The 26,726-nt window shown below is 34.4% G+C and overlaps 3 protein-coding genes and 1 non-coding gene across 5 annotated transcripts; all 4 read left to right on the top strand.

Annotated features, from left to right (window-relative positions):
• Window positions 1-3,764: 3,764 nt before the first annotated feature.
• Window positions 3,765-11,517, top strand: LOC133308986 (transmembrane 9 superfamily member 1-like). Of its 2 annotated transcripts, XM_061509715.1 has the most exons (13): window positions 3,765-3,792; window positions 4,547-4,584; window positions 6,252-6,450; window positions 6,535-6,639; window positions 8,432-8,449; window positions 8,543-8,640; window positions 8,726-8,878; window positions 9,018-9,152; window positions 9,269-9,435; window positions 9,659-9,753; window positions 9,869-10,242; window positions 10,458-10,731; window positions 10,889-11,517. In XM_061509715.1, exons 1-13 carry the CDS (start codon window positions 3,765-3,767, stop codon window positions 10,954-10,956), a joined length of 1,752 nt encoding a protein of 583 aa, XP_061365699.1. In that variant the 3' UTR covers window positions 10,957-11,517. The 2 variants fall into 2 exon arrangements, with proteins under 2 accessions (XP_061365699.1, XP_061365698.1); XM_061509714.1 differs by lacking the exon at window positions 3,765-3,792 and having other exon boundaries at window positions 4,443-4,584.
• Window positions 11,518-12,870: 1,353 nt separating this feature from the next.
• LOC133308999 (ferredoxin-like) lies at window positions 12,871-13,527 on the top strand. The gene has a single exon (XM_061509737.1). The coding sequence runs from the start codon at window positions 12,965-12,967 to the stop codon at window positions 13,397-13,399; it is 435 nt and encodes a 144-aa protein (XP_061365721.1). The 5' UTR covers window positions 12,871-12,964; the 3' UTR covers window positions 13,400-13,527.
• A 4,556-nt stretch (window positions 13,528-18,083) lies between these two features.
• Window positions 18,084-23,611, top strand: LOC133309034 (phospholipase D delta-like). The gene is made up of 10 exons (XM_061509774.1): window positions 18,084-19,031; window positions 19,395-19,511; window positions 19,701-19,895; window positions 20,084-20,362; window positions 20,460-20,528; window positions 20,636-20,783; window positions 21,391-21,539; window positions 21,962-22,135; window positions 22,527-22,724; window positions 23,318-23,611. Exons 1-10 carry the CDS (start codon window positions 18,084-18,086, stop codon window positions 23,609-23,611), a joined length of 2,571 nt encoding a protein of 856 aa, XP_061365758.1.
• A 1,911-nt stretch (window positions 23,612-25,522) lies between these two features.
• On the top strand, window positions 25,523-25,596 carry TRNAR-UCG (transfer RNA arginine (anticodon UCG)). Its single transcript has one exon. It is a non-coding gene; the product is annotated as a tRNA-Arg (tRNA).
• Window positions 25,597-26,726: the final 1,130 nt, after the last annotated feature.

Below are 26,726 nucleotides of genomic sequence, written 5' to 3'. Positions count from 1 at the left end.
GAGATAAACAGCAGACCATGGAATACATAATTAACGAGGGATAAACTTGTCTTATTTTTATCTCCCTTTCCATCAAAACAGATTTCTCAACAATACCATGGTGAGAGAGGGCAAGTGAATCTGAGATTTTCTTCCATTTTACACTGATATGTGGATAGCTGGGCAATGAGGAATGATGGGTAAGGGAACGTTGTCCTCAACCAAACGGGGAAAAATAAGAAACCCACTTATACTTAGCTGGGCAAATTTTCATATGTCCCGAACCAAACACTGCCTTATAGTCTTTTCTCTCCCTCCCTCGTTCCTATCTTTTCTCTCTCTTCCTTGCGACGGAGAAAACGTCGCCGTTACAACCCTTACGCGAACCCAAAACTCTGAACCTCTAAAGTAAGTTTAATTTTTTTTTGTTATCAATATTATTTCCTTGCTCTCTAAGTGAGAGACTAAACTCCTGGAACGCATTCCGGCGTGGAAGGCGATGGCCTCTATCAACTGTGTTTATTTATCTGTTTATTTTTTCATATATACATGAATCTCAAAATTGAACCGAGTAAGTACTACACGTGTAAAGGACCCAAATTCCTTCTACTCGGGCAAACACATTTTGATTTAGTAAGTTTAAAATTTGGTCATTATATCCATTTTGATTCAGTAAGGGATCCAAATTCCTTCTACTCGAGCAAACACATTTACGAAGAAGATGTCGCCTTTACATTGCGCAAACCCAAATTCTCCAGGAGCTGTTCGAAAATTTCTTTTTTCTTGTAACATTAGCTTAAAAATTGGGGGTTTGGTTTCATCGTACTATGCTGGCCATACAGTTAGATTTTTTGAATTCTCAAATCATAACGAAGAGAAAATTAGGCAATGGTGTTGAGAAAAATTAGATTTCCTGGATTCGTCGCAGGGGAGGAGAGAGAAAGGATGGAAACGAGGGAGAGAGAAAAGAGTAAAAGGATTTTTATTTATCTTTTGAATCTGAACCGTTGGATGAGATTGTAATTCAATGGTGTTGAGAGGGGTAGGTAAAGGTAAGCAAAATAACTTGTCCCATATATATTACATTTACAACTACTTTTATGTTTGTTAAATCAAATCAACGACTCTTACTTAATGTTATTTAGTAACTTTTGATTTGATTTTGATCCAGCAACCATAAAAGTGGTTGTAAGGAAATAAGTTACACTTTCAATCTTGATTGTTATGGGGTTACCAACCTATAATTAACACTTGGCCCCACAAAATGGGCTTGGGAAGATCAACAAGCCTAAATTGCACCAACTATCATCTCCAAATGTTCAACGGTTCAACCTATAAACTCCCCTCAGGGGTGCAAATGAATCAAATAACCCAACCTTCGCCAGGCTAAGTGTGATCTATTATATATAGTAAAATAAAATACACTTAAACCTTTAAAATAGCTTATTGAGAAAGCATTCTATAAGTTTTCTTTTACATGGCTCGACCTCTAAGTCAATAGGCTGTCCTATATCATATTGTTTATTTTAAATAAATAAAATAATTTTGAATAATAAAATAATATTTTTTAATTATTATTATTTTAATTCTTGAATGCCTAAAAGGCTTAAATAAGCTAACAGGCCTAGAACATGCCTTTTATTTTTAAAATATAGGATAAGTCATACTTGTAATTTGGCCTACTCTACGTTAATATACCAGATCTGATTTTAAATATTTTACACAGACCTGACTTATTTAAATCAAAGTTTGTATTGACAAAAAATTGACACGAAAAAATTTGTATTGTGTTATATATCAACTCACAAATACAAAATTAACCCGCATTAATCTTCTTATATATTATTGATATTGTGTTGTGTCGTGTCAAATCGCACAATAAATAACACACTTTGATGTTGGCAAATTATTTATATCGTGTTATATGCAAAATAGACATACCATATTTTTGACATATTTTCAAATTCATGACGGATAATTCATGTTTGTATCATATCGTATTAACTCGAATTATCACCCTGTTGAATACCGCCAAAGCACCCACTATTATGTGGGTTCCTTCTTAGAAGTTTATAATCCTTCTCCTTTAGACCACTCTCCAAAAGTTCAATTGCCTTGTATATATATTAGCACAATCGGTTGTTTAAAGAAGAGTTTAAAAACGTCATGCAAAAGTAGGTTTTATAAGGATAAGGAAATGCAATGGTCGAAGTAGCGGTTGTGTAGGTGAGGATAAAAGGATAATGCCAACATACTTAATGAACGGATAAATTGTTTCATTTCTCACCTATACGTACAAGGGTTTTTAACACTTACTGAAAAGATAATATGATAATCCAATTTTTGAGAGTCACACTTTTTTGAAAAGATTTAGGCTTAAACTTTAAATCAGATTTTTTTTTTGTATACTGGTTGGGGATAAAACCCCAAGCAGGCTAAAGAGAAAAAAATATAACAAGTTCTACCAAAGTCACATAAATCAGCTAAATACATAAAATAAATATCGAAGGGGGACCAAGAAAGAGAAATCTTCTTGTGCCGAATTCACCAATGAAAGACTTGAGAGCCAATTCGCACAACAATTTTCTTTTTCTTGTACATGTGCTTTATCTTTACATTCCATTCTCTGTCTATCCATGCCTGTAAGCAAGTAACATGATGTGATCTATAGGCTGACTCACCCCTTGAGGTGAGCCACATGACTGCAGTTTTTGAATCACTTTCGATGATTACCTTCCTCCATCCATCCTCCCAAACTATTTGAATTCCCTTCAACATGCTCCACAATTCTACCACTATAGCATTGCAATGCCCAATTCGATAAGAGAACCCAATCAGCACCGGGTTCCCTTTGGCAACACCATCATTATTCACTTTTACCCAACCCACATCCGACAATTGCCAACAAATTGGAGTCTCCTTTTTTTCTCTGCACAAATAGCATCGTTCCTTCTCTTTCAATAGTTTCCAGCAATAGTACATATGTCTTTTGCTTGACAAGTTATAAAGTTGAGGTTGCAAGCATTGTGTAGATTTTGGACTTCATGAATTTTCCTAACTCGAAACCAGATTAGTGGGGGATTGATTAGGACTTCGAAAACCAATTGACAATTGTATATATAAAAAAGATAGTTTTATACAAAAGTGTTAAAATAAATACTATAAATAATTGTGCATTAAAATATTAATACATGTGAATATAAAAATCTTTTACACTCACACTAACACTAATTAAATTCATACATGCTTCATTCTCACTTATGTGTAATGAGATATGGAATGAAATTACCATTCCAAAGAGTCCTTTATTTTTCTTAAATAAACGTGAAATGACATTACCCTTCCTGGGTATAAATGTCACATTTTTGAAGTAGATTCACAAGATTATAATTCATAGAAATAAACTATTAGTGTGCCCAAAACCAAAAATTGGCCCATAGTCTGGTGTGTAAGATAATGTGCACAAAATAGCCCAAGATGGAAATTCACACATGACACATTCACACGTAGGGGTGGTAAACGAGCCAGGGGCCTTTCAGGGGCCTTTGGCTCGGCTCGTAAAGGCCTGAGTTCGTTTAATAAAAGCTCATGTTGGAACCAGACTTAGACTTATATAAAAGCTCGTTTAATAAAAAGGCCTCAGGCTCTAATTCAGAAGCTCGGCCTTAGAGCCTCCCAGGCTAGCCTAGTATATAAATATTTATTTATACTTTTTATACTACTTGTAATAACTCTCTCTCATCAATTTATTTCACCTCATTTTATTGGTTTAACCGACTTTTTGAATGATTTTGTTCTATATTATGCTATTTGGATATATATTGAATTTATGTATATTTATGGAATTACTAGTGATGTTCTATATTATCTTTCATCCTCCTTCACACAAACAAACCCACAAAAACTCATTCGTTCCACTGTGCACTGCTCGTTTGTGTCAATTTATTTTTTATTTTATTTATTTTATTTTTATTTTTGTTGGCACTTTTTTATAATGGGCTAAGATAATATAACCTGTTATCTACCTTCTCTCACTTTAATTTTTTTTATTTATTGTAGACTTTGTAAATTATTGCTGCAAATTGAAAGCTAAGGTTTCTATCTGGAAATTGATTTTTTGTGAAATTCTGTTCTCTTATTTTTATTCTTTAACATGCTAACAGGCTAAGACAGGCTTTTATTTTTTGTAAATAAACCAGGCCACATGCCAATATTATATTCGTAACAGGTAACAATATGCTAAGGCTAGTCGAACACGTTTAAATACAGGCTTGGCCCGTTAAGATCAAAGCTCGGCTCGGCTCGGCCCGTTAACACCCCTATTCACACGGTACGGTTAAACCAAAAGCCTAAATAAAATTTCACCAATTCGTCATTAATTTTATTCAATTTCATTTTCAATGTAACCTTTCTCATTTTTCAGCAACGTAAATTTACTAATATAGTCCGTGTTGTGTTGAGTTCTCTTCTTCTGCTCTGTTCTCTCTCTCTCTCTCTCTCTGAGCCTTCACCACCATGTCCTTCGAATCCCGATCTCTTTCCTTCTACTTTCTCTTTCTATGTCTCTTCCTTTCTTCGGCCTTCGCTTCCGAGTCAGATCACAAGGTAATTCCTCATTTTCCAAACCTGTGTGCTTCTTCTTTCTTATCTATTTTTTTCTTTCTTTCTGATTCTACGCTTTGATCTACTATTTGTTTTGCTGAATTGGACTTTGGATCTGCAAGAAGTGTGGATTTTTAGCTGTTACTAGGACTGAATTTGAATCTATTAGCTTTAGATTTTTTATTTTTTATTTTTGGAATTGCTTTAGGAATGGAATTGTTGGGTTTTTAGAGTGTTAGATCTCAACTGGGTTTTTGTTTGTGCTGACCTAGGTGTCTTCACAACGTTGGTGTGTGTTCACTGTTCAATGCTTAGCATTTTCTTTTTGTATGAGATTCAATTTAACTTCCCTTTCAGTTATGTTATTAATTGACAATCTTGGAATATGTCTTCTTTATTTTTAATGTTAAAAAGTCCCTATATTGCTGAGCTAGTTTATTTTTCTCAAGGTATGACGATTTTTTAGTTTCAAAGTTGAGAGTGGAGTTAAGCTTGGGTATTTTGAAACACCAAACTGTATAGAGGTGTAAGGCGAGGACAACTTGCCTGGTGATTAGCCTTCGGTATCTAGTTTGTTGTTGTATGCATCAATTGTCATTGCAGCCATAAGAGGACCCACAGATAGATGTGTGCAACGAAACATCAGCTGAAATTGGTCAGAAAGACAATTTGTTGTTGTTCAGTTGTTTTACTCTTAGCTTACACACATTATGCCAGCATGTATGCAAGATGGTTTTTAGTCGTCTGTGCTTTCAGTCAGCAATCGTTTTAGTATTGCAAAAAGTTTGATGTGGAGCACGGTAACCCTATTTGTATACCTTGTTTTATAGGTTAGACAGTATAGTGGTTTCAAGAGTTGTTAGTCCTCTCTGCAGTCTGTTAGCAATCTTTTTAGATTTGAAAAGGTTCAAATGAGAAAGATTGGTTGAAAATAATTGAATATGTCGAGTTTACTGGGCATCAGGAGGTTGTGTGTCAAATTCTGCCCTTTCATTAAAAGTTTTAAATATTTGATTAGTATGATTGACTTAGATATGCTTTCAATGCCCTTAATTACTGTTTCAGATCAGGGCATTATCTTATGTGTTATGTTTATTGCTTCATCTAACAACATGATTATCTGGTTCTCTGAATATTTAAAATTTGCTCCATAGATGTAAACCTTTGATTTTCATTATTTAATGTAATTTGAAATTGACTTTATTTGGAAATTCATTGCATCATTTATTACATGTATGCTAAAAGGTTTAAAATATTGAGCTTCACATTACACTCTGCAATATGTGGTGTCTTAATATTTTTTGTAGGAATCTACCATAAATTAAATCATTGATTATCATACTGAACTGAGTTCAAAGTATAAATCACTTTGATAATTTAGCATCTGTTACTCTTCTCTTTCTTTCTTTCTTTTTTTTTAAATTTTTCCCCATTTTTTTGCCTAATGGCCATTTTATGTTTCAATATATCCTTGCTTCTTCTATGGGTGTGGTTGTCTACTTCTCAATATCCTTAATTAGTTGTGACTTTTAACCCAACCTTTATATCAGTTATCCCAGAGTCTTTTTTCCCATTGAGCTAGTGATACGGATTAAATGTGTATCTTTCATTTGTAGTTTCAAGCATTGAATGGCTTCTGTTTTAAAAGGATGTATTTTATTTCATTGCAGTATCAACGAGATGATCCAGTTACCCTTTGGGTGAACAAAGTTGGTCCTTATAACAATCCTCAAGAAACATACAACTATTACAGCCTCCCATTTTGTCATCCATCTGGTAGTGCTAGTGCTGCACACAAATGGGGTGGTCTTGGTGAGGTCTTGGGGGGCAATGAACTCATTGATAGCCAAATTGAGATAAAGTTTCTAAGTATGAAGGTTTCTGTTGGATTATTTATTTCATAGAAAGTCTTTCAGTAGACAAACCAGCTTTAATGGATACTCTTGTTTTCAGGAAATGTGGATAAGACTGTCTTTTGCCAGATAGCTCTCGATGATGCAAAGGTTAAACAGTTCAAGGATGCTATAGAAAATAATTACTGGTTTGAATTCTTCATGGGTATGTTTTGTATTATTTCTTTCACTTGTTACTCTGAGAAGTTATAGAATGATTGCACTCTCAAGAAATGTTGAAAGCTTGCAGAATTTTTTTCTTTGGGCATTACATTGACTTGAAGGATAACATAACCACAGCACAAAAACATAGAACAGAAGCGACCAAAAATACCTAAAAACTAAAAAACACGCATCACTATACTTGGGGGGAAGAACATGCATTTGACTGAAGAACACAAACCAAGGAGCTGAGGTAAATAATATGTCCATTCCATAGGACATAGCCCCTTGTTCGTTGTCTTTGCCATCCAATCGATTGAATTATTTTACAACCTTGGAATCAACACCAGGGAGATCCCATTAGAAGAGGCCAGCAGTAGTTTTAGGTCATGAAATCTTCCAATTAACCCTAGAGGAGATTGAGCAAGCCATGAAAAGGTCTTGAGAATCAGTTTTAAGATGTACCGGAATAGGGGAGAAATCATGGAGCTTCTGGAGCTAGACTCCAAGAGGAGGCACTTCCTGGATCTGGGCCTGGGTGTCACTGTCTTGGTCAACCGCACTGATAACTTACTGTTACTTCATAATTGATATGGATACAGAATACTGATGTTTGTCAAAGAATTGTGATTTCTTGGAAGTTTAGATTGCACTTGTACTCAGTGGAATTGTTTTGGAAATGTTGGAAGGTCTAGTTTAATGCTACTAGATTAAGTTATTTGATGCATGCATTTGCTGCTTTTTGTGCAATAGACTCAGATGAAAATTATTTTTAAGATTCCTTTGAAATTTAAGAAATGAACTCAACCTGATTCTTTATGCTGTGATGATGGAATTAATGATATAAAAAAAATAGACAGAAAATGAGTTAAAGTTTACGGGACATTATTTGATGCATGCATTTGCTGCTTTTTGTGCAATAGACTCAGATGAAAATTATTTTTAAGATTCCTTTGAAATTTAAGAAATGAACTCAACCTGATTCTTTATGCTGTGATGATGGAATTAATGATATAAAAAAAATAGACAGAAAATGAGTTAAAGTTTACGGGACATCTTTCTTGGCTTTCTTATGTGGCTGACAACTAATTTAAATTATGTGCATTCGTTCCCTATCTGCTTTTGCAAACAAGACTGATATGGTTTTAATAAAATTAGAAAATTATATTACGTAAGTTATTTATGTCAATTAAGAATAGATTTGTTAGCAGTTAGGTTGTTATTTTCATTAAGTGAGTATGATTATCCTGTACACATTTACATGAATACATTTATCTTTGGCTTTGACATTGTACTGCTTGATCCACTGACTGTATATACTTCAGCTTGGAAGCAATGCCTTGCTTCATTTTGATCATGTAATTACTATAATCTGAGGATCGACCAGGCTGGGTGTTTTGTGATATTTATAGTCACCAGAAATGAAAGAAGTATTAAGTTACGATTTTTTTTATGTGAAATCGTTTCTTAAGAATTCTTGAATATCTTAGTGAGTGTTAGTTTTCTGTATTATAATCACTGAAAGGGAAATAAGTATGAAATTAAAAATTCTTCATGAAGTCATTTCTTAAGCATTTTTTAATAACTTAGTGAGTTTTAGATAATCCATATTATGCTATCTTGATTGTCATAATGTTGCTGAGTAAGGATTTGTTCTGGAGGTTGCTCCTCATTTTTTGTTTCATAATTTAATAATTCTTGGTTTTTGTTTCCTTTCTTTTGCTGAATAACTCACTTGCATTTTTTCTTTCTTATTTCTTTTGGTCTGCTCTGCGATGCGATAAACGCAAGTTCAGATGATCTACCTTTGTGGGGTATGCTTAGAACTTCTCTAGTTTTCTTTATTTGATATGATTTTGCGTTTCATTTGTGGATCATTATCAAAGATACTTTTGTTCTTGTTTAAGGGTATGTTGGTGAGCTACATCCTGATAAGAACAGTGATAATGGCAAGCATGTCCTTTACACGCACAAGAACATTATTGTTAAATATAATAAAGATCAGGTCAGAAGTTATTTAAATATCTTACTCGATGTTATGAGGGGTTTGGGATCCCTGAAGTTTCATGTTTAGGTATGTTTCCTTGCAGATTATTCATGTTAATCTCACTCAGGATTTCCCAAAGACTTTGGAAGCAGGAAAACATTTGGACATGACATACACTGTCAAATGGATTTCTACTAATGTCACTTTCGGACGCCGCTTTGATGTCTACTTGGACTATCCTTTCTTTGAGCATCAGGTACATCTTTGTTTTTAAGATTGAAGTGGTGTTTATGGTTGGTTAATTGCAATGTGTTCATCCATGTTGATCTTACCTGAGCTTTGTCACTGAGAATTTTGCTCGTCTGTTTTTTTTTTTTTTTTTTTGTTCTTTCTAGATTCATTGGTTCTCCATTTTTAACTCTTTCATGATGGTCATCTTCCTTACTGGATTGGTGTCGATGATATTGATGCGAACTCTGAGAAATGACTATGCAAAATATGCTCGGGAAGATGATGACTTAGAAACTCTGGTGATGGTTTTGTAACTTTTATCTGTTCTTATTTATTTATGGAATGTGAGTTCTGTCTTCCTTGAAAAATTGTGATTATAATTGTCATATTTTGGTCATTACTTACATGCTTACAGGAGAGAGATGTTAGTGAAGAATCTGGCTGGAAACTTGTGCATGGTGATGTTTTCCGGCCTCCTCGCTATTTAGTTCTTCTTTCAGCTGTTGTTGGCACAGGTGCTCAGCTAGCATTGCTGGTTCTTCTTGTCATCTTGTTGGCTATTGTTGGGATGTTGTATGTCGGGTATGTGCATAACATTCAACTGACCGTACCATTAGTCTGAATAATGATTTTAATGGTGTTTTAGTTGTGTACAAATTTTACTTCATGTGATAAGCGCATGGCAATTGCTGCTTGTATATCTCAGCCATATATACATCGTACTAGATTTCTGATGGACTTTTTGATTTTTGTCCCTCTCTCTTTCATGCATTTTCATGTAATTTTCCTTCATTGTGTGTCTCAGGCGAGGAGCAATTGTCACAACCTTCATTGTTTGTTATGCTCTCACATCATTCATTTCTGGTTATGTGAGTGGGGGAATGTACTCACGAAATGGGGGTAAGAATCTCACTTAAGTTGCTTCATGTTCTCTTCAAGTTTGTTTGGGTGCTTTGTGTGAGCCTTGCCTTTTTTGTTTTGGATGATTGTATAACTATTTTTATGTGTATGTTAGGTAAAGGCTGGATTAAATCCATGATCCTTACAGCTTCTCTGTTCCCATTCATGTGCTTTGGAATTGGATTTATCTTAAACACAATTGCTATATTCTATGGGTCTCTAGCAGCAATCCCATTTGGCACAATGGTGGTTGTTTTTGTCATTTGGGCTTTCATCTCTTTTCCTTTAGCACTTCTTGGCACAGTTGTTGGAAGAAACTGGAGTGGTGCTCCAAATAATCCCTGTCGTGTAAAGACTATTCCTCGACCCATTCCCGAGAAGAAGTGGTACCTCACACCCTCTGTGGTTTCTCTGATGGGAGGACTGCTACCTTTTGGCAGCATATTCATTGAAATGTATTTTGTGTTTACTTCCTTTTGGAATTACAAGGTGACCTGCAGCACTGACTTATTTCAGTAATATATATATTTTTTACTTTTTGTTTTGGTTACAAAATTTACTTGTGCCTTATCAGAGCAGAGCAATATCAAGGAAAATATTTTCTTGATGATGGTCTTTTTAAGTAAATATGTTTATATTTCAGTGGAAGCTGAATGAACATGATCACTGTTGGCTTATATATTTTTTCCTCCTGTGACAAACAGGTGTACTATGTGTATGGCTTTATGCTACTGGTTTTTCTGATTCTCATCATTGTTACTGTTTGTGTGACAATTGTGGGGACGTACTTTTTGTTAAATGCTGAGAACTACCACTGGCAATGGACTTCTTTCTTTTCAGCTGCATCAACAGCTGTTTATGTGTATTTGTACTCAATATACTACTATTATGTGAAGACGAAAATGTCAGGCTTCTTCCAAACCAGCTTCTATTTTGGATACACTTTGATGTTTTCTCTTGGACTAGGAATTCTATGTGGTAAGTCTTCTTTAGTTTGATTGTAGGTTTTCACTCTACAGATGTGTTGGCATATCTTATCATGCACTGAATAAACCGCATTTCTTCCTATAGTCCTGCATGAATCCTTGTGCTCTTATCACCTGAATTGGGTTAAAGTTTTGCTTCAAATGTGCAGGAGCTGTGGGTTTTCTTGGTTCAAATTTGTTTGTGAGGAGGATCTACAGAAACATCAAGTGCGATTAAGGTTTTCTGAGTCAGACCTGAGCACTTCCATAGGTTTGTTGCTGGAGACATTAAATTATTGGAGGAAGCCTCTGGTCATGTGTGGGGAACCTAACAATGTTTACAGGTAGTATCACAGGGTTCTGGAAATGAGGATGTATTCTTTTTCTATATTGGGGAAGCCCTGAGATTTTTTTCCCTGGCTGTAATTGATTGTCTTTATAATTTTAGATAGTTAGTACAATATCCGACTCTCGTGGTTATTGTTTCATCCCTTTAAAAATAGGGGCCCATTGAAGGACTGATGTCTAATTCCCCAACATGGTTTCAACTATTCAATGTATGTAAGAGGGGATGAAGTCTCGGAAATCGAATTTTGTGCGTCTGAATTTTGTATGGAGATCTGAATATCATTCTTAATCTGCTTCCTTCACACCCATTCATGTTTAAACTTTTATTATTACTTGCATTTGTCTATGGGTGGGTATATATATATTTTCAATGTCATAATGGAAGACAGTCATTCTGGATGGAACCCGAGACCCCGACCACTGTTAATCTTATATGCTGCTCCTTCAAGCTGTATTGCAGTGATTCTGGCAAATAATAATTGTAATTAGGTAAACAGTTTTTGCTACTGTGCTTCTTGACAGTGCATTATTTTTGTCAGCTTTGGTCTTAGTCCGGATTTTAGTGGACCATGGTGTTTGAACGCAGCATTGCAAGGATAAATATTCAATGTAAGGTATCTTTTGCCTTCTCTTATAATATTCCTTCAAACAAGGATAAGCATTTAATAGAAGGTATCTTTTGCCTTCCCTTAGAATATTCCTTCAAACAAGGACCGTCACAATTTTTGTAAGCAAGCTTCTTTCAATTGCAGATGTTACAGTTGAATTTGGCTAGAGTGTAAATGAAACTTAAAGATTTTTACTCAATTCCTAATGTGAAAAAGTTCGAGTTTGATGAGAAAAGTTTACGTAAAACCACCAAATAAATACTATTATAGATGTGCAGGGTTTGTAATAAGATAGTTATGAAATCAGAATTACTTGTTTGAAATAAGGTAATACTTTTTTAGCTGTAAGAGGATGCAGTAGCTTGGGATGTCTTGCTGGGAGAATAATGCAGTTCTTTTTCTTCTCTCTCTTCATTGCTTTTCAATAATTTTTTGGGCTTGTAGACATCTCAAAATATATCGCTGCTTCTGTGACAAATATGAGTTGCAAGCTGAACTTTGTGCCACTAATGTGCTCCTTATTCCCTACCCGTCCGTAACTGGAGTTCTGGAAACCATTCATGTGAATAGATTTCTTGTATACAATGGCTTTAAATTTATGAGTTTAATGTTTATTATTTTATAGTGTGTGGCGATAAATTTTGTCTAGCTTTTACACAGACATAAACTGTATGAGATTCATGTTGACTCATGTGAAGAGAAGAAAAAAAAAAAAAATGAGTTCAACACACTTTTGTGTGTGTGCTCGGGGGATAAATAAATTTATCTAACACGAGAAACAATAAATTTTAAATTTATTTATAAAGAGCAGTAAAAGATCTAATCAATTTTTCATGGAGATAAGATATTCTTATTACTAAATATTTCTACTATCAATCTAATATAATTATGTACTAGTGTAGTATATCAAAAATTATTTTTCTTTTCTTTTTTTATAAATTTTTTAAAAATTGTCGATTGAAAAGTGAAATTCAAGTATTGAAAAAGTGATAATAAATAAGAATATCTTACCTATTTTTCATGGGCCAAAATTTGTTAGCCTTTGGAAACTCGTGAGAAGAGGATTGTGCCAACCACAATCACCTACAACCAATGATGATACCGGAGATAACAAAGCAAGGTGTCAAATGCTGCCACGTAGCAGATAGGGTTCCATAGCACTTTCCATCGCTACTTAAACACACTATTTCCACAAGCTCACCCGTTATCACCACCACAAACAAGTCCTAGCTAGTTTGCTATCCTCTCTTGTTCCACCTACCACTCTTTCTTTGCAACACCAAAAAAGTAATGGCAACCACACCAGCACTCTCTGGAACCATGGTGAGCACCTCCTTCCTGAGGAGGCAGCCAGTGAAGGCATTCCCGAACGTGGGTCAGGCTCTTTTTGGTGTTAAAGGTGGACGTGGAGCTGGTCGTATCACTGCCATGGCAACTCACAAGGTCAAGCTCATTACCCCAGATGGCCCTCTAGAATTTGAATGCCCAGATGATGTTTACGTTCTTGACCATGCTGAGGAACAAGGCATTGAGATTCCTTACTCATGCAGGGCTGGTTCTTGCTCTTCATGTGCTGGCAAAGTTGTGGAAGGGAAAGTGGACCAATCAGATGGTAGCTTCCTTGATGATGATCAAATAGAGAGTGGATTTGTTCTTACCTGTGTTGCTTACCCTCAGTCAGATGTTGTTATTGAGACCCACAAGGAGGAAGAGCTCACTGCTTAAGAATGATATGATATGATATGATATGTGTGTTACCATAAATTGCTAGCTTTTATCTTATATTTCTGTTCTATTTTGTGTTTTGTTTGTGAATTTGCAAGCTGAATGAACTCACTGGCCTTTTCTGAGGATATGGTTGTTTATGCTTTCTTAAGAATGAGTTATTAGTTTCTGATTTAATTCCTTCATCTGTGGTAAAAAGTGGTATTGTCGTTGCTTTAATCATTTTTTTCGTTGTTTCTGTTAAGAACCTTGAGGTCACCACTCCAAAAGCTAGCTCAAAGGGTGGAAGTGCTCAAAACCTTATAAACTCCACATTAGTTGCACATACAACCAACGTGAGACTATATATCTCAACAGTTTCTGCACATGTTTGCTTGTCTGAGACATTTTCAGGGAATCTCTTGTTTTTCTTCCTCTTCTTTTCCCCTTGCTGGGGTTGAGTTAGAGTTTTGGTTTTGGTAGTAAATTACGAGCAAAATTTTAATGCTTCGTGCATATATTTTGGAAGTAATTGAACATGTGTGACCAATAGCGAAGCTCATACGTGATGAGATAAGTTTAAACAAAAAAAAAATACTCCTGGTTAAACGATTTGCGAGTGTACCGTGGAGGTAAGTTTAAAAAAAATAAAAATGTAGTGAGATAACACTACCAGGGAGAAAATTAAGTCGAGAGAAAATGCTAACACTTGTAAATTATAGCAATAAGCTAATAGATATTTTCATTAAGCTTAACAAAGTTTAATTTGTACCCGTTTGACCTATTTTCAGTTTCTTTGTTCCTTTTGTGCATAAGCAAGGAAAAGTTGGGACACGTTGTTAAACAAGTTATTAAAACAAGTATCCTTTTTTTTAACGAAGATGAATGAAGAATTACGAGGAACAGTGATCAAAGTGACATACTGTTCATCAACTTTTTTACTTAAATGTCACGCGAACAGTCTTATTTATCAATCTGTCATGGGGGCAAGTTCGCTACCCGGTGTAGCGAACTCGGTTTGCTGACGTGTCACATTTCTAATGGATAACAAGTACCAAATTAAAACCAAGTTCGCTACCCCGTGTAGCGAATTTGGTGTCCACTAGAAACGTGACACGTCAGCAAACCGAGTTCGTTACATCTTGTAGCGAACTCGCTCTCGTGGCAGATTGGACTATAAGACTGTTCGCGTAGTATTTTGGTAAAAAAGTTGATGAAGAATGACATTTTCCGAATTATGATGCTTGTCCGTGAGTCCTTCTCATCCAATTCCACACCCACGCGCTGCACAATATGCCTTATGCTAATGCCACTAGCATTTTCACCCACACCCAAAACCCAAGATTCTCCTCTTCAATTTCATGATCAAAGGCTATTCTTACAAGCAAACTTTCTCTCATCACGATTCACGGTCACGTCATTTCCCAAAAACGATTACATTTTCTCGCGCCTTTGCTCAAGTCCAGTTTGAATTCCTGCCCATGTTGTTGGATTTGGGGTTTGCAAGCCACATTTCCCACTCGTGCTGTGAAAGTGGAGTTCTATGTAAGGGAGTAGTCTTGCACAGTTCCATACAAGACCGGTGCCACGTGTTGCATGCAAGTAAGATTTGAGATTTAGTCTGAATAAAAATTAGGGAAAAGTTCACCAATGCCCCTATAGTTTACTACAGAATCACTTATGTCCCTGTGGTTTTTTTTCGATCACATATGCTCATTTGCTTTGTAAAAACTAAGAAACCACAGTGACATATGTGATAAAAAACTTACCTTTTTACAAACCACAGGGCATATGTGATAAGAAAAAAACCACATGGGCATAAGTGATTCTGAAGTAAACCACAAGAACATTGGTGAACTTTTCCCTAAAAATTAATCACATGGTTAATTTTTTAAGGCTAGTCTTGCGAGTTTTGAGAAATTAATCACGGTTGAATCGTGATTAATTTTTTTCAAATATCATAGAGAACGACATATGAAATCAAAACGCACATGAATAATCCTATATGGATAGGATGCGGGATTCATTGGATTAGATTAATGCTATATTTGAAAATAATTGTTTGGTGGTGAACGAACACCAATGTCTATCTGAAGAGATAGTAATTGTTTATACGAACAGGGTGAAAAAGATGACCGACAATTATGAGATTAATGCCTTCAACTAAAGTCTGATGGTTATACTGAAAAGAGATGAGTGTGTGAATTCTGGAAATGGTGAGAACTCCAGGGTATAAATGTGTTGTATAATGCGATGAGTACATGTGTATTGTTGATATATTTATGGGAAAAACTATTTTTATGGTATAAATTTTTCTCTTACACACATTTCGATAACTGTGCCACTTTTTTTTTTTTTTTTTTCAGATGGTAGAGTCCACAAATTTATCTCTATGACATGAAATAACTTATCTCTTTTAACATGAGATTAATAAAACTCTATATTTATATTGACCTTAGGAGCGTTTATTGTAATGTGGCCTTAGAACAGTTACTCCTAGATGGTGGTGGTGGATGCTAGAATAGGGGGAAGATCGTGGTTAGACACACAACCCAAGCTTATGGGTTTTGGCAGGTAAAGTCCTCTTCAAATGAGAAGCCATACCTACCTGGCCTTAAACCCTTCTAACAGGAATCAGGATCATACCCGGAACAATAATATATTTTGTTTTAAAATTGCATTACAATGGCCATTTTGCCAAAGTCAAAATAATATTGAACAACTTTATTTTTATTTTTTAAGATATTATTTTTAATTTTAACTTAAACAAAAAACCAAATTAAAGGTAAATAGGTTAATAGGCTCTTTTATTCTCTTGCTGTTCTGGATTAAAGGGATATTTCATTTACGTCTATTAGTATTTTGATACATCATTGTTTAATATTATTATTTTCTCAATTTTAAAATCAATACAATAATTAATGACACATTTTAAAAAATTTAAAAAATGCCAATATAATTTTTTTTATTCTAATAATAAATATTAATCAAATGAAAATATGAAATTAATATGCATTGATCACTCATGTATAGACAAAATTTATGATGATGCTTTATTCTAACTCTTTATCTTTTGTTAAATTGATTATTATTTTTTATTAGTTAAATCTATGATGATACTACATCTTTACTTTCTCTCTTATTATCGTTAATTTGTCTATAAACAATTAACACCGTTTCACATTATATTATATGACATGAAAAAATATATTTTTGATTGAATACACCTTGGGTATAAGCAGAAAGTGCATGAACAAATAGATTATATATTTGTTCATAAAACACAATTTGTGTATAAGGAAAAAAATATACCCTTAATTTTCTGCCGCGGCGGCCGATAAGATGTCTATGCTAGAGAGACATTTTTTTAAAAAAAATTGGAATCCACTAATTGAAAAATAAATAAAAAATTACACCATACATTCTCGAAAATTTACTTTGTGCGGCAAAAAATTATTTTTGAAGTAAAGGTAGAAATAATTTTCTGTAAATTTAATATGTTGCCTTTATAATATGTTCAGTTCAAATTTGAATCAAACATAGGATGGTTTATAATAAAAAAAGAATTAAGTTAAATTTACAAAAAATAATTACAAATTATACTATGTATTAATATGGGGTTTTATATTTATCATTCAACATGAGAATTGAATTCTCATGTTGTAGAGACAAAAAATATATGGGATCCGTATGTTAGAAAAAAATTATGTGTAGAATCCACGTTGGCACGGAGATCGAAGTGTGTAGAAAAATTCAAATTCTCATATTAAATGAGAATTATAAAACCCATTAATATGTACTATCCATAATAAATAATATAATTTGTAAGAGTTTGTAAATAAAAAATTTGTAAATCTAATAAAAAAAAGTGAACGAATACATTATACAATTTTTTACGCATAGGACAATTATGGTTGTAATCTGAGTATTATTTTTGCTCTATCTTCAAGTAAACAATGATATATCTTTTTTTCTATGTTATCTTTATCTCTAATTACTGCAGAAAAAGAAAAACTGTATGTAGCCCGACAGAGATAGTTAGAGAGCACGGAAGTCCCATGGTTCCATGCAAACTCTATTAATGTTTCCAATGACTGTGTGTCTCCACTAGCTTCCACCTCACCAATCTTTCTCTCTCTTTTCTGTTTTTATAGTTGTTTTATTATTATTTTCTCTCATGCATTGTTTTCGTTTTGAATTTGCCAATTCTGGAATTGAAAAATTAAAAGAGAGAGAGAGAGATATGGGTTCCAAACTTCCAATTCCATGAGATTTCCCACTATTTTCGACCTCCGAAACCTCTCTCTTGCTTCTTGTGGATGTTGTGTTGGACCATGCAATGGAACCTTGTTATCTGAATCTCACATATATTTCTTTTCTTTTCTTTTCTTTTCTTTTTTCTTTTTTTAATTTCATATCATTGGCTTCTTCTTCTTGTCTCTTTTCTCCAGATTATAATAATAACTTTTTAATCTCTTTGGTAAAGAGACTAGGACCTGAGAATTAGTTGAAGAGAGAGATGTTGATGTTGATGTTGGGCTTGGCTTCGTGCATGTTTTCCATACAACCAAAGGATGATGATATGAGTTAACTATAAGGATCTTAAGGTGGTCAACATATTCTGTTTTTGGAACCATTACCCATAATGCGGTTCATTTAGAATTTGGTTTTTAGAAATATGCATCCTTGAGTTCTCAGGTTGAAAATGGATGGTCAGGGTGACACTCTCCATAAGCATCCAAAGAAGGAGCATGAAGGCCCTAAGGAACCACATGTTTTCTTACATGGGGACTTGGATCTGGTGATCATAGAAGCCAAGTCTCTTCCTAATTTAGATTTATCTTCTGAAGCAGTTAGAAAATGTATCACTATGGGCAACATGTGCACACCTCCCTTTGTAAAGGGACTTAAGACACACTCTGGAAAAGATAAGATGATAACTAGTGACCCTTATGTATCTGTGTGCCTAGCTGGGGCTACAATAGCTCAAACTAGAGTTATTGCTAACTGTGAGAACCCTCTGTGGGATGAGCAATTTGTTGTCCCTGTTGCTCACCCTGTTCAAAAAGTGGAGTTTCTTGTCAAGGATAATGATGTTCTTGGGGCAGAACTCATTGGAGTAGTGGAGATACCTGTTCAAAAGATACTGTCAGGAAATACTATTAATGATTGGTTTCCCATCATTGGTCAATATGGAAACTGCTTAAAACCTTATCCTGAGTTACATATTTCTGTTCAGTTTAGGCCAATTGGAGTGAACCCTTCAGAAAATGGGGATAGGACAGATTATCTAGGAGTTCCTAAAACATATTTCCCTCTCAGGAAAGGAGGGAGTGTGACTCTATATCAAGATGCACATATACCAGATGGTATGCTACCTCAAATTTCACTTGAGGGTGGAAAAGTATATCAACACAGTAAATGTTGGGAGGATATATGCCATGCAATTTTGGAAGCTCATCACCTAATATATGTTGTAGGATGGTCAGTTTACCACAAAATAAAGCTTGTAAGAGAGCCAACAAAACCATTACCTTCTGGGGGAGAGCTTTCACTTGGAGAGCTGTTGAAATACAAGTCACAAGAAGGACTCCGAGTGGTTATGCTGATTTGGGATGACAGAACGTCACATGACAAGTTTCTTTTGAAAACAGTAATTCTCACTACCCTTTATGAGAAAATTAAACATGATTTCTATACTGAATTATTGCTTTAATTTCCAATTATAATTTCTGTCATGAGACATTATATTGATTCTATTGCTTTTAGTTGTTCAAAGGGAAAAAGACCTATTAAGGAGAAAATTGGGTGGGTTCTGCAGTAAAAGATAATTGGATTTGCTTAAACTGTCTCATGTACTATTAATCTTTGGTACTGAAATGCTAGGCTGTTAAGATTCCTAAAATTCAAGTTTTAGTGGATTATTCTAGACATAGTTGCATAAAATTCTTGCACTCCAATGTCTCTAATATTCATAATTGATGTACATAATAAACATTGATTTTCTTGATTGCAGGATGGTGTCATGCAGACTCACGATGAAGAAACTAAGAAGTTTTTCAAAAATTCCACTGTTCATTGTGTGCTATCTCCTCGCTATGCAAGCAATAAGCTCAGTATTTTCAAGCAACAGGCATGGAGATCCTGCACTTGAATTCAAAACTTTGTTGGATAAAGATACTACTTCACATAACCACCCATTTCATTATTTCATTACTGGAAGACTTCACATTAATTAATAGTGATAGATATAAGATCTAGTAGTGTACTTTTTTCCTTTTCAGTTAAAACAGTTCCAATTTGATTGAATCTTTTGGTTCAGGTTGTGGGAACCCTCTTTACGCATCACCAGAAATGTGTGCTTGTAGACACTCAAGCTTCTGGGAATAATCGTAAAATAACTGCTTTTATTGGTGGCTTGGATCTATGTGATGGCAGATATGATACACCACAGCATCGGCTTTTTGGGAATCTAGATACAGTCTTCAAAAATGATTTTCACAATCCTACATTTCAAGTAAGTGGTTATTGTAAACACAATAATTCACTATCTTCTGTTTTATTGTACTAGGGAGTTCTATAAAATATATCTTTATAAGTATAATCTTCTTTCTACACTGAAAAAAAGAGTGGAACAAGGAAAGGAGGAAAAAAATTATCATATGGAAATTTGCAAAGGTAATTTGTTCAAATTGTGTGCTATAGGCACCTATAAATTCGTCTGGACCAAGGCAGCCATGGCATGACTTACATTGCAAAATTGAAGGTCCTGCTGCATATGATATATTAACCAATTTTGAACAAAGATGGAGGAAGGCCAAAAAATGGCGCGACTTCAGGCTTAAAAAGGTGACAAATTGGCATGATGATGCTTTGCTAAGGCTAGACCGTATTTCATGGATTCTCAATCCATCTTCTGGTCCTGATGGTGATAAAGCTGTTCATGTAACCGATGAAAATGATCCTGAGAGTTGGAATGTTCAGGTACGGAGGAAATTAATTTGTTCATAGAATCTGATGACATGTGACATCCTTCTTGATAAAATCCAGTAATGATTATGAATAAAGCATTAAAATACAGGTATTTCGGTCCATAGATTCAGGATCCGTGAAGGGCTTTCCAAAGGATATTGACAAAGCTAAGGCTCAGGTAAGAACAAGGTTGTATGTGACTCTCTCTTGTACTTTGAGTTTTTATTTTTGAAGTATGCATTGTGGTGTAGTTTCATGTTATATTGAAATGTTAATTTTCTGCAGAATCTTTTATGTGGAAAAAATTTGAAAGTAGATCAAAGCATCCATGCTGCTTATGTAAAAGCAATAAGATCAGCTCAGCACTTCATATATATTGAGAATCAGTATTTTTTGGGCTCCTCATATCATTGGCCTTCATATAAAAATGCAGGTAGATATAGTTTAGTTTCCTATGTGGTCATCTTTATATGGCATCTGCTAGCCTCTGCATTATCAAATTGGTATATTGATGTTTCTTTCTCTTGCTTTTTTTTTTTTTCTGAACTTGTAAAAGTTCATATAATTATTCTTGTGAAAAATAAGTAATAACTTGTTAGATGTAATTATTGAAGTTTCTGGCCCTTAATCTTAAACGTTTACTTGGTAATTGTGTACATAAAAAGGTGTTTTGAATATCATTTTTCTTTGTCTCTTTATATTATTGTTTTCAAATGTGGTCGCATGTATTATACACATTTTTCTTGCTAACATTTAAAGGCACTATGCACTAAGGGGCGTTTGGTACACGGCATTTGGCCGGATTCTCGGGAAACTGAATTTTTTTAAATTTTAAATTTCTGGATATTATCGTAGACTGAATGTAAAAATCATATTTTTGAAAATTGAGATTCCCGGACAAATAAAAAATTTTCTTGTACCAAACGCCCCCGCTCTCTAGATTCCAAGTTTCTCTAGCATTTGAGTATTTGAATATTTTGTGATGTAGTTTTTACAAATACATATGCATGGGTAAGTTTTTCATTTCTTATCTTTAACAGGTGCAAATCACTTGATTCCCATGGAGTTGGCTTTGAAAATTGCCAGCAAGATCAGCGCAAATGAACGTTTTTCTGTATATATAGTTATACCAATGTGGCCAGAGGGGGTTCCATCTAGTGCTGCTGTTCAAGAAATACTGTTCTGGCAGGTAAGACCAATTTCAAAGTCTATGTTCCCTTCTTTTCAAAATTTTCAGATTAGCAATTCCAGTGATTCAATGACTGGTTTTGGTTTTAAAAACAATGGTACAAGTTAGAAAGGCATGATGGGCACAACATTTTTCTTCCATAAATTTATTATTACCTGGTAGTAATGGATATTCTTGACTAGTTAATGGAAATGCTCTAATAATCAAACCCCTGCCAAATTAAAGACAAAAATCACATGCAACAGACTTCTTGTTATTAAAATTCTTCAAACTACATAAATGATAAAGATTACAAGAATGGAAGGATGGTTTTGGGATGTGTTCTTTCCAATATTTAGTACATGTCCATCAGTGATAAAGATTTATGGATATAATTGAAGGTGTTTATTACAACCTTCTAATTGGAATTTGAATGACTACAGGGACAGACAATGTCTATGATGTACAGGATTGTTGCAGATGCCCTTAAAAAAGCAGGTCTCTCCAATAAGTATCATCCGCAAGATTATCTTAACTTTTACTGCCTTGGAAGGAGAGAACCTCAAGCCTCGGAAAGTTCATCAATACCAAATCCATCTTCTGAAAACCGTGCTTTGGTATGCCAAACTTAAACTACCCTACTATTTTCTTAACCAAATGTTTGCATTGCATGCAGTTTGAAGTTTGAACACTTCGAATATCTTGATGTATTTATTATGAAGCACAAGCAGTTATAATTCCATATGATAGTGTCAGATGATCCGGATTATCTACCATATTTAATATTTTCTACAAAAAGAAAACAAATGATATAAAATAAAATAAAAACTAATACAAGGAAAAAGTTTGTCAGCAATTACATATGAGAAATAATCAGTTGGTGTGTGTAATTCCATTTGCACACTTTTTTGTTTATATTGTGATTAATTAGAATATCATGGTCCAACATATTTTCACTTCACCTAGTTTATGATCTCATTATTATTATTTTCCCCTTTCTTTAATCAGGTATCAGTTAAGAAATTCAAACGTTTTATGATTTATGTTCATGCCAAAGGAATGATAGTTGATGATGAGTACGTAATCATTGGATCAGCAAATATTAACCAGAGATCGTTGGATGGTTCAAGGGACACAGAAATAGCAATGGGTGCTTATCAACCAAAATATACATGGACAGAAAAGAATTCTCATCCACATGGCCAGGTTTGTTAATGAGCTAGAATAGCAGTATGGAAAATGAGCATATTAATCTCCAAGTATGAAAGTAAAAATATATATTCTAAATTTCTCCTTAGCTTGTTTATGTAGCACATGTTGCTAACACATGAAATAGTCAGATACAACCGGAAAAAAGTAACCAAATATGAGTAATCTACCACATTAAGATATATTACAATTCACCAAGATATTGAGCCAACCCTCTCAATAGCTTATTATTTTGAATCTAAAACATGTTGTATACTTTATTTTTATTCAATGCCTCCGGTTCGAGCACTGTCACTCACACCCATACAATTCTCCTAACATTATTTTTTTCTATTTCCAAAACTCGAACTCGAAACCTCTGATTACGGAGAACAAGCTCCTTGTCATTTGAGCCAATAGTCGTTGGTTATGTTATATACTGTATTGTCATAATATAATTGCATGCTTAACTAAAGACACCTTCTCACAGTGGATTCCCAGCTTAAAGCCAGATTTGTGAATACTAACATAGCAGATAGTTTCCTGTTATGCAATTTCATCTTTTCTTTTCTCAGTAATTGGTAATTCCCACAAAGATTGTGTTGATGTAGGTGTATGGATACCGAATGTCACTGTGGGCTGAGCACCTTGGTGGTCTTGATGATCCTTTTGCTGAACCTCACAGCCTGGATTGTGTTAGGCATGTCAACATGATTGCCAGAAAAAACTGGGACACATATGTGTCTGAGGAAGGGAAACAGATGAGGGGACACTTGATGCAGTATCCAGTTCATGTCAGCAGTGATGGAAAGGTGAGTGCATTAGATGATTATGAGTCCTTTCCTGATGTTGGTGGCAAAATTCTTGGATCACCCAATTCACTTCCGGATGCACTAACCACATGATTAACCAAAGTAAGTCTAGGTAGGAAATGGTAATGATGATAAAGCCATTTTATACTCTTAAAATTATCTTTAGAGAAACATAATATGTAACATTATAGAATGGTCCTGATGCAGCTAAATGATTACTTACCTTTGTATGTAAATTATTGTATCTGATAGTATGTGAATAATCTCTACATTATATTTATGGAAAATATAAGAATCATGTTGCAGGAATGACACTGTTTATTCCTTCCTGCAACAAGGATCCGGCAACGTATCTTGAGAATACGGCGCCGTATCCTGATTTTGGTTTGACTTTTTTTTTAAGCGTGTGATAGGGGTGTTCGCGGTCTGGATTGGATCGGTTTTGAAAGTAAAACTCATCCGATCCAATCCCTTCGGTTTGATCATGTAATCATCCATTCGGTTTAGATTTTTTTTCAAATCCGATCCGATCCAATCCAATTTTTTTCGGTTTGGATTGGATCGGTTTTCGGTTTTTTGAATATCCTAAAATTAGTTTTGTGATTATTGTGCAAATAACATCTTTTATATATATTGACTTTGTAAAAAAAAAAAAATTGAAATACAAAAATATCAGTAAACAATACTATAGTTGATGAGAGGTGACTAAGTTTTTTTTTGGGTTTAGTTGATGAGTTAATGGGTCTTGAGTTTATAAATTTTTGGGCTATGATTGGAGAAAAGACAAGTAGGTAGAGGATAATTAATATATTGGATCGGTTTTCATCAACCCATCCGAAAACCGATCCAATCCATTTAAAATTTGCGGTTTTCTTTCGGTTTCCGATTTTTCGGTTTTCGATTTATTCGGTTATCGGTTTTTCGGTTCGGTTTTCGCGGTTTGAATCGGTTTGGATCGGTTGATGAACACCCCTAGCGTGTGATCCACACTTGATTTGTGTGTGCAGGAAAATGGTCTTGTCATGTGACATGACAAAAAGCGAACCCTATATTTATATAGGTAAAAAACAAATACAATACAGTAGTTATCATCAGGATATTATCTCTTCTCGGGTGGTGGTCCTTCATTTCCTTAATAGAAACTGAATATGGGTTTTCTTCTGGTTTTTCAATCATAGATTTTCACTATGAGAATAAACATTACCAGAACCAACAAAAAAAGTTTCATGTTTACTAAGGTGATGATTGATAAACGTCTGGAACTGAGTGGTTTTACTACCCTTTTCTTGTACAGCCCTTAAAATATCAATATTATTAATATTCGTCATCAGAAAAATAAGTAAATAAGCGACAAGATTGTTATATATAATAATTATCCTAATAACATCAATATGGGCAGTTTTATGGTGAGTGTTATCATGGAAAGTTGCATTATAAACTGAGCAAAAAAAGGAGAGGGTTCTTCTAGAAAAAAAGCAACATAAACCATTGTTATTCAAACTAGAAATGATCATTGTTACAAATGAATGATCTTTTTCTTTCCGCTCGCTGTTGAATAAATATAAAAGGAGTTTGTCGTTGCCTCACTTTGGCATAGGATTAATAATACAAATGTTAGACATAGTAAAAAAAGTTTATTTGTAAAAAAAAAAAAAAAAAAAAAATAATAATACCTTTTAATTAAGGAAAAATTTAACTATAACCATTAAGGGAAAAATATTTTTCCATTAAAGATAAAATTATCTCTAGTGAGCTCAAAATGACATCGTTTCGGGTCGTAAGATTAAAAAATTATAATGACAAAGACTAATATAATCCTTTAATAAACTAGAATTACAAAAATATTTTAATTTTTGTCACAAAACGACTTGTTCTATGCTTACCGGACATAATTTATTTCATTCCCCGGAAAAATACTTTACCCGATCGCTAACTTTAATTGGTAAGCAAGCGTGGTTTGAGATTCTGTTATTTAGTTATATAACAGCAAGAACACAAGCAAGAGACCGCATAGCGCAGTGGATTAGCGCGTCTGACTTCGGATCAGAAGGTCGTGGGTTCGACTCCCACTGTGGTCGTTTTTACTTCATTAAATTTCTAAATTGCCACGACGTCGTATGTTAGATAACGAATTTTGGCTCAGTTAGCTATTCTCGATAATAGATAAGGGAATGAATTGTACGTTTGAAGAAGCTCTGAAAAATTGTTTGATTGGAGAATCAATAAAGAGAAGAATGAATTCGAGGTCAAATTGTGGGAAGGAGGAAGGAAGATCATCGACTCACTGTAAACACCATTAGGAGCTGGCTGGAAATGAAGTTGGTCGTTCTTGCGTTTACATGCTATCAGACTCAATTGTTGCTATGATTTTAAACATCAGTCCAGAGAGGTCCCAAAAACAATGGCTGAAATAGATGTCACGAAAATTGAAGAGAATGTGAAGAAGGCAGATAAGACTATGCATGCAAAAATGGGGAAGTGGAGAGTGAAAATGAAGAACTAAAGGAAAGAGTAAGAACCCTATTCCAGCGTTTTCAAAGGAGTACAAAGCCAACCCCAGTTCTTAGATATTAAAAGTGACGAGGAAGGAACACTAGGGTATACTAGCCATCCACACGAAACTTTAATTTTGCCATGAGTTTTTGGCAGGCCCTATCTAACAGAATCAGCACAACGATGGTGGGAAACACAGTGATTTCTTGAACCACCGTCCATCCTATTTTCATCAAACGGTTCTAATTTATTAACCACATATAACTTATATGCAATGTAATATAAAGTAAGAAAATTAAATTTTAATTATTGTGTATGAAACAATCAGGAAGGTTCATTGCCTCCGTGAGTAAAGATGAGCCAGTTTCTTCAAGATTTGGTAATTGTATGATTCAAATATATTGATAATCTTCCCTGAAATTGCAGCCAAATTCATCCCATGGATAGGCTGGAATCTAACTTGTGTAGCTCAATACATATCATTGTATAAGTTACTTCCTGCTATTGTAGTTTGTGATAAGGTTATAATGAATAGCGTCATTCTCCATAATGTGTTTTCTAGTGAACGAATTTAAATTTATGATGAAAATTTATTTGAGGCTGATTCAACAATAATACAATATAGTTTTAGATATTCTATGCGATGCCAAGCTGATATATTAAGAAAGGGGCTTCCTTTAGACAGATTTCAAGAACTTACTAGCAAGCTGTGAAT

Source organism: Gastrolobium bilobum, unplaced genomic scaffold (assembly GCF_033153095.1).
Source record: "Gastrolobium bilobum isolate Gb01-03AN ecotype WA unplaced genomic scaffold, APGP_CSIRO_Gbil_v1 utg8041, whole genome shotgun sequence".
NCBI lineage: Eukaryota > Viridiplantae > Streptophyta > Magnoliopsida > Fabales > Fabaceae > Gastrolobium > Gastrolobium bilobum.
This window is presented reverse-complemented; position numbering and strand designations above follow the sequence as displayed.

What these genes read in the sequence shown, in the direction of transcription:
- LOC133308986 (XM_061509714.1), top strand. Translation starts at nt 4,495, where the DNA reads ATGTCCTTCGAATCCCGATCTCTTTCCTTCTACTTTCTCTTTCTATGT. An exon ending in CTTCCGAGTCAGATCACAAG is followed by an intron (nt 4,585 to 6,251) that starts GTAATTCCTCAT and finishes ATTTCATTGCAG; the next exon opens with TATCAACGAGATGATCCAGT. An exon ending in ATCCTTTCTTTGAGCATCAG is followed by an intron (nt 8,879 to 9,017) that starts GTACATCTTTGT and finishes TGTTCTTTCTAG; the next exon opens with ATTCATTGGTTCTCCATTTT.
- LOC133308999 (XM_061509737.1), top strand. Translation starts at nt 12,965, where the DNA reads ATGGCAACCACACCAGCACTCTCTGGAACCATGGTGAGCACCTCCTTC.
- LOC133309034 (XM_061509774.1), top strand. Translation starts at nt 18,084, where the DNA reads ATGGATGGTCAGGGTGACACTCTCCATAAGCATCCAAAGAAGGAGCAT. An exon ending in ACAAGTTTCTTTTGAAAACA is followed by an intron (nt 19,032 to 19,394) that starts GTAATTCTCACT and finishes TCTTGATTGCAG; the next exon opens with GATGGTGTCATGCAGACTCA. An exon ending in ATTCTCATCCACATGGCCAG is followed by an intron (nt 22,725 to 23,317) that starts GTTTGTTAATGA and finishes GTGTTGATGTAG; the next exon opens with GTGTATGGATACCGAATGTC.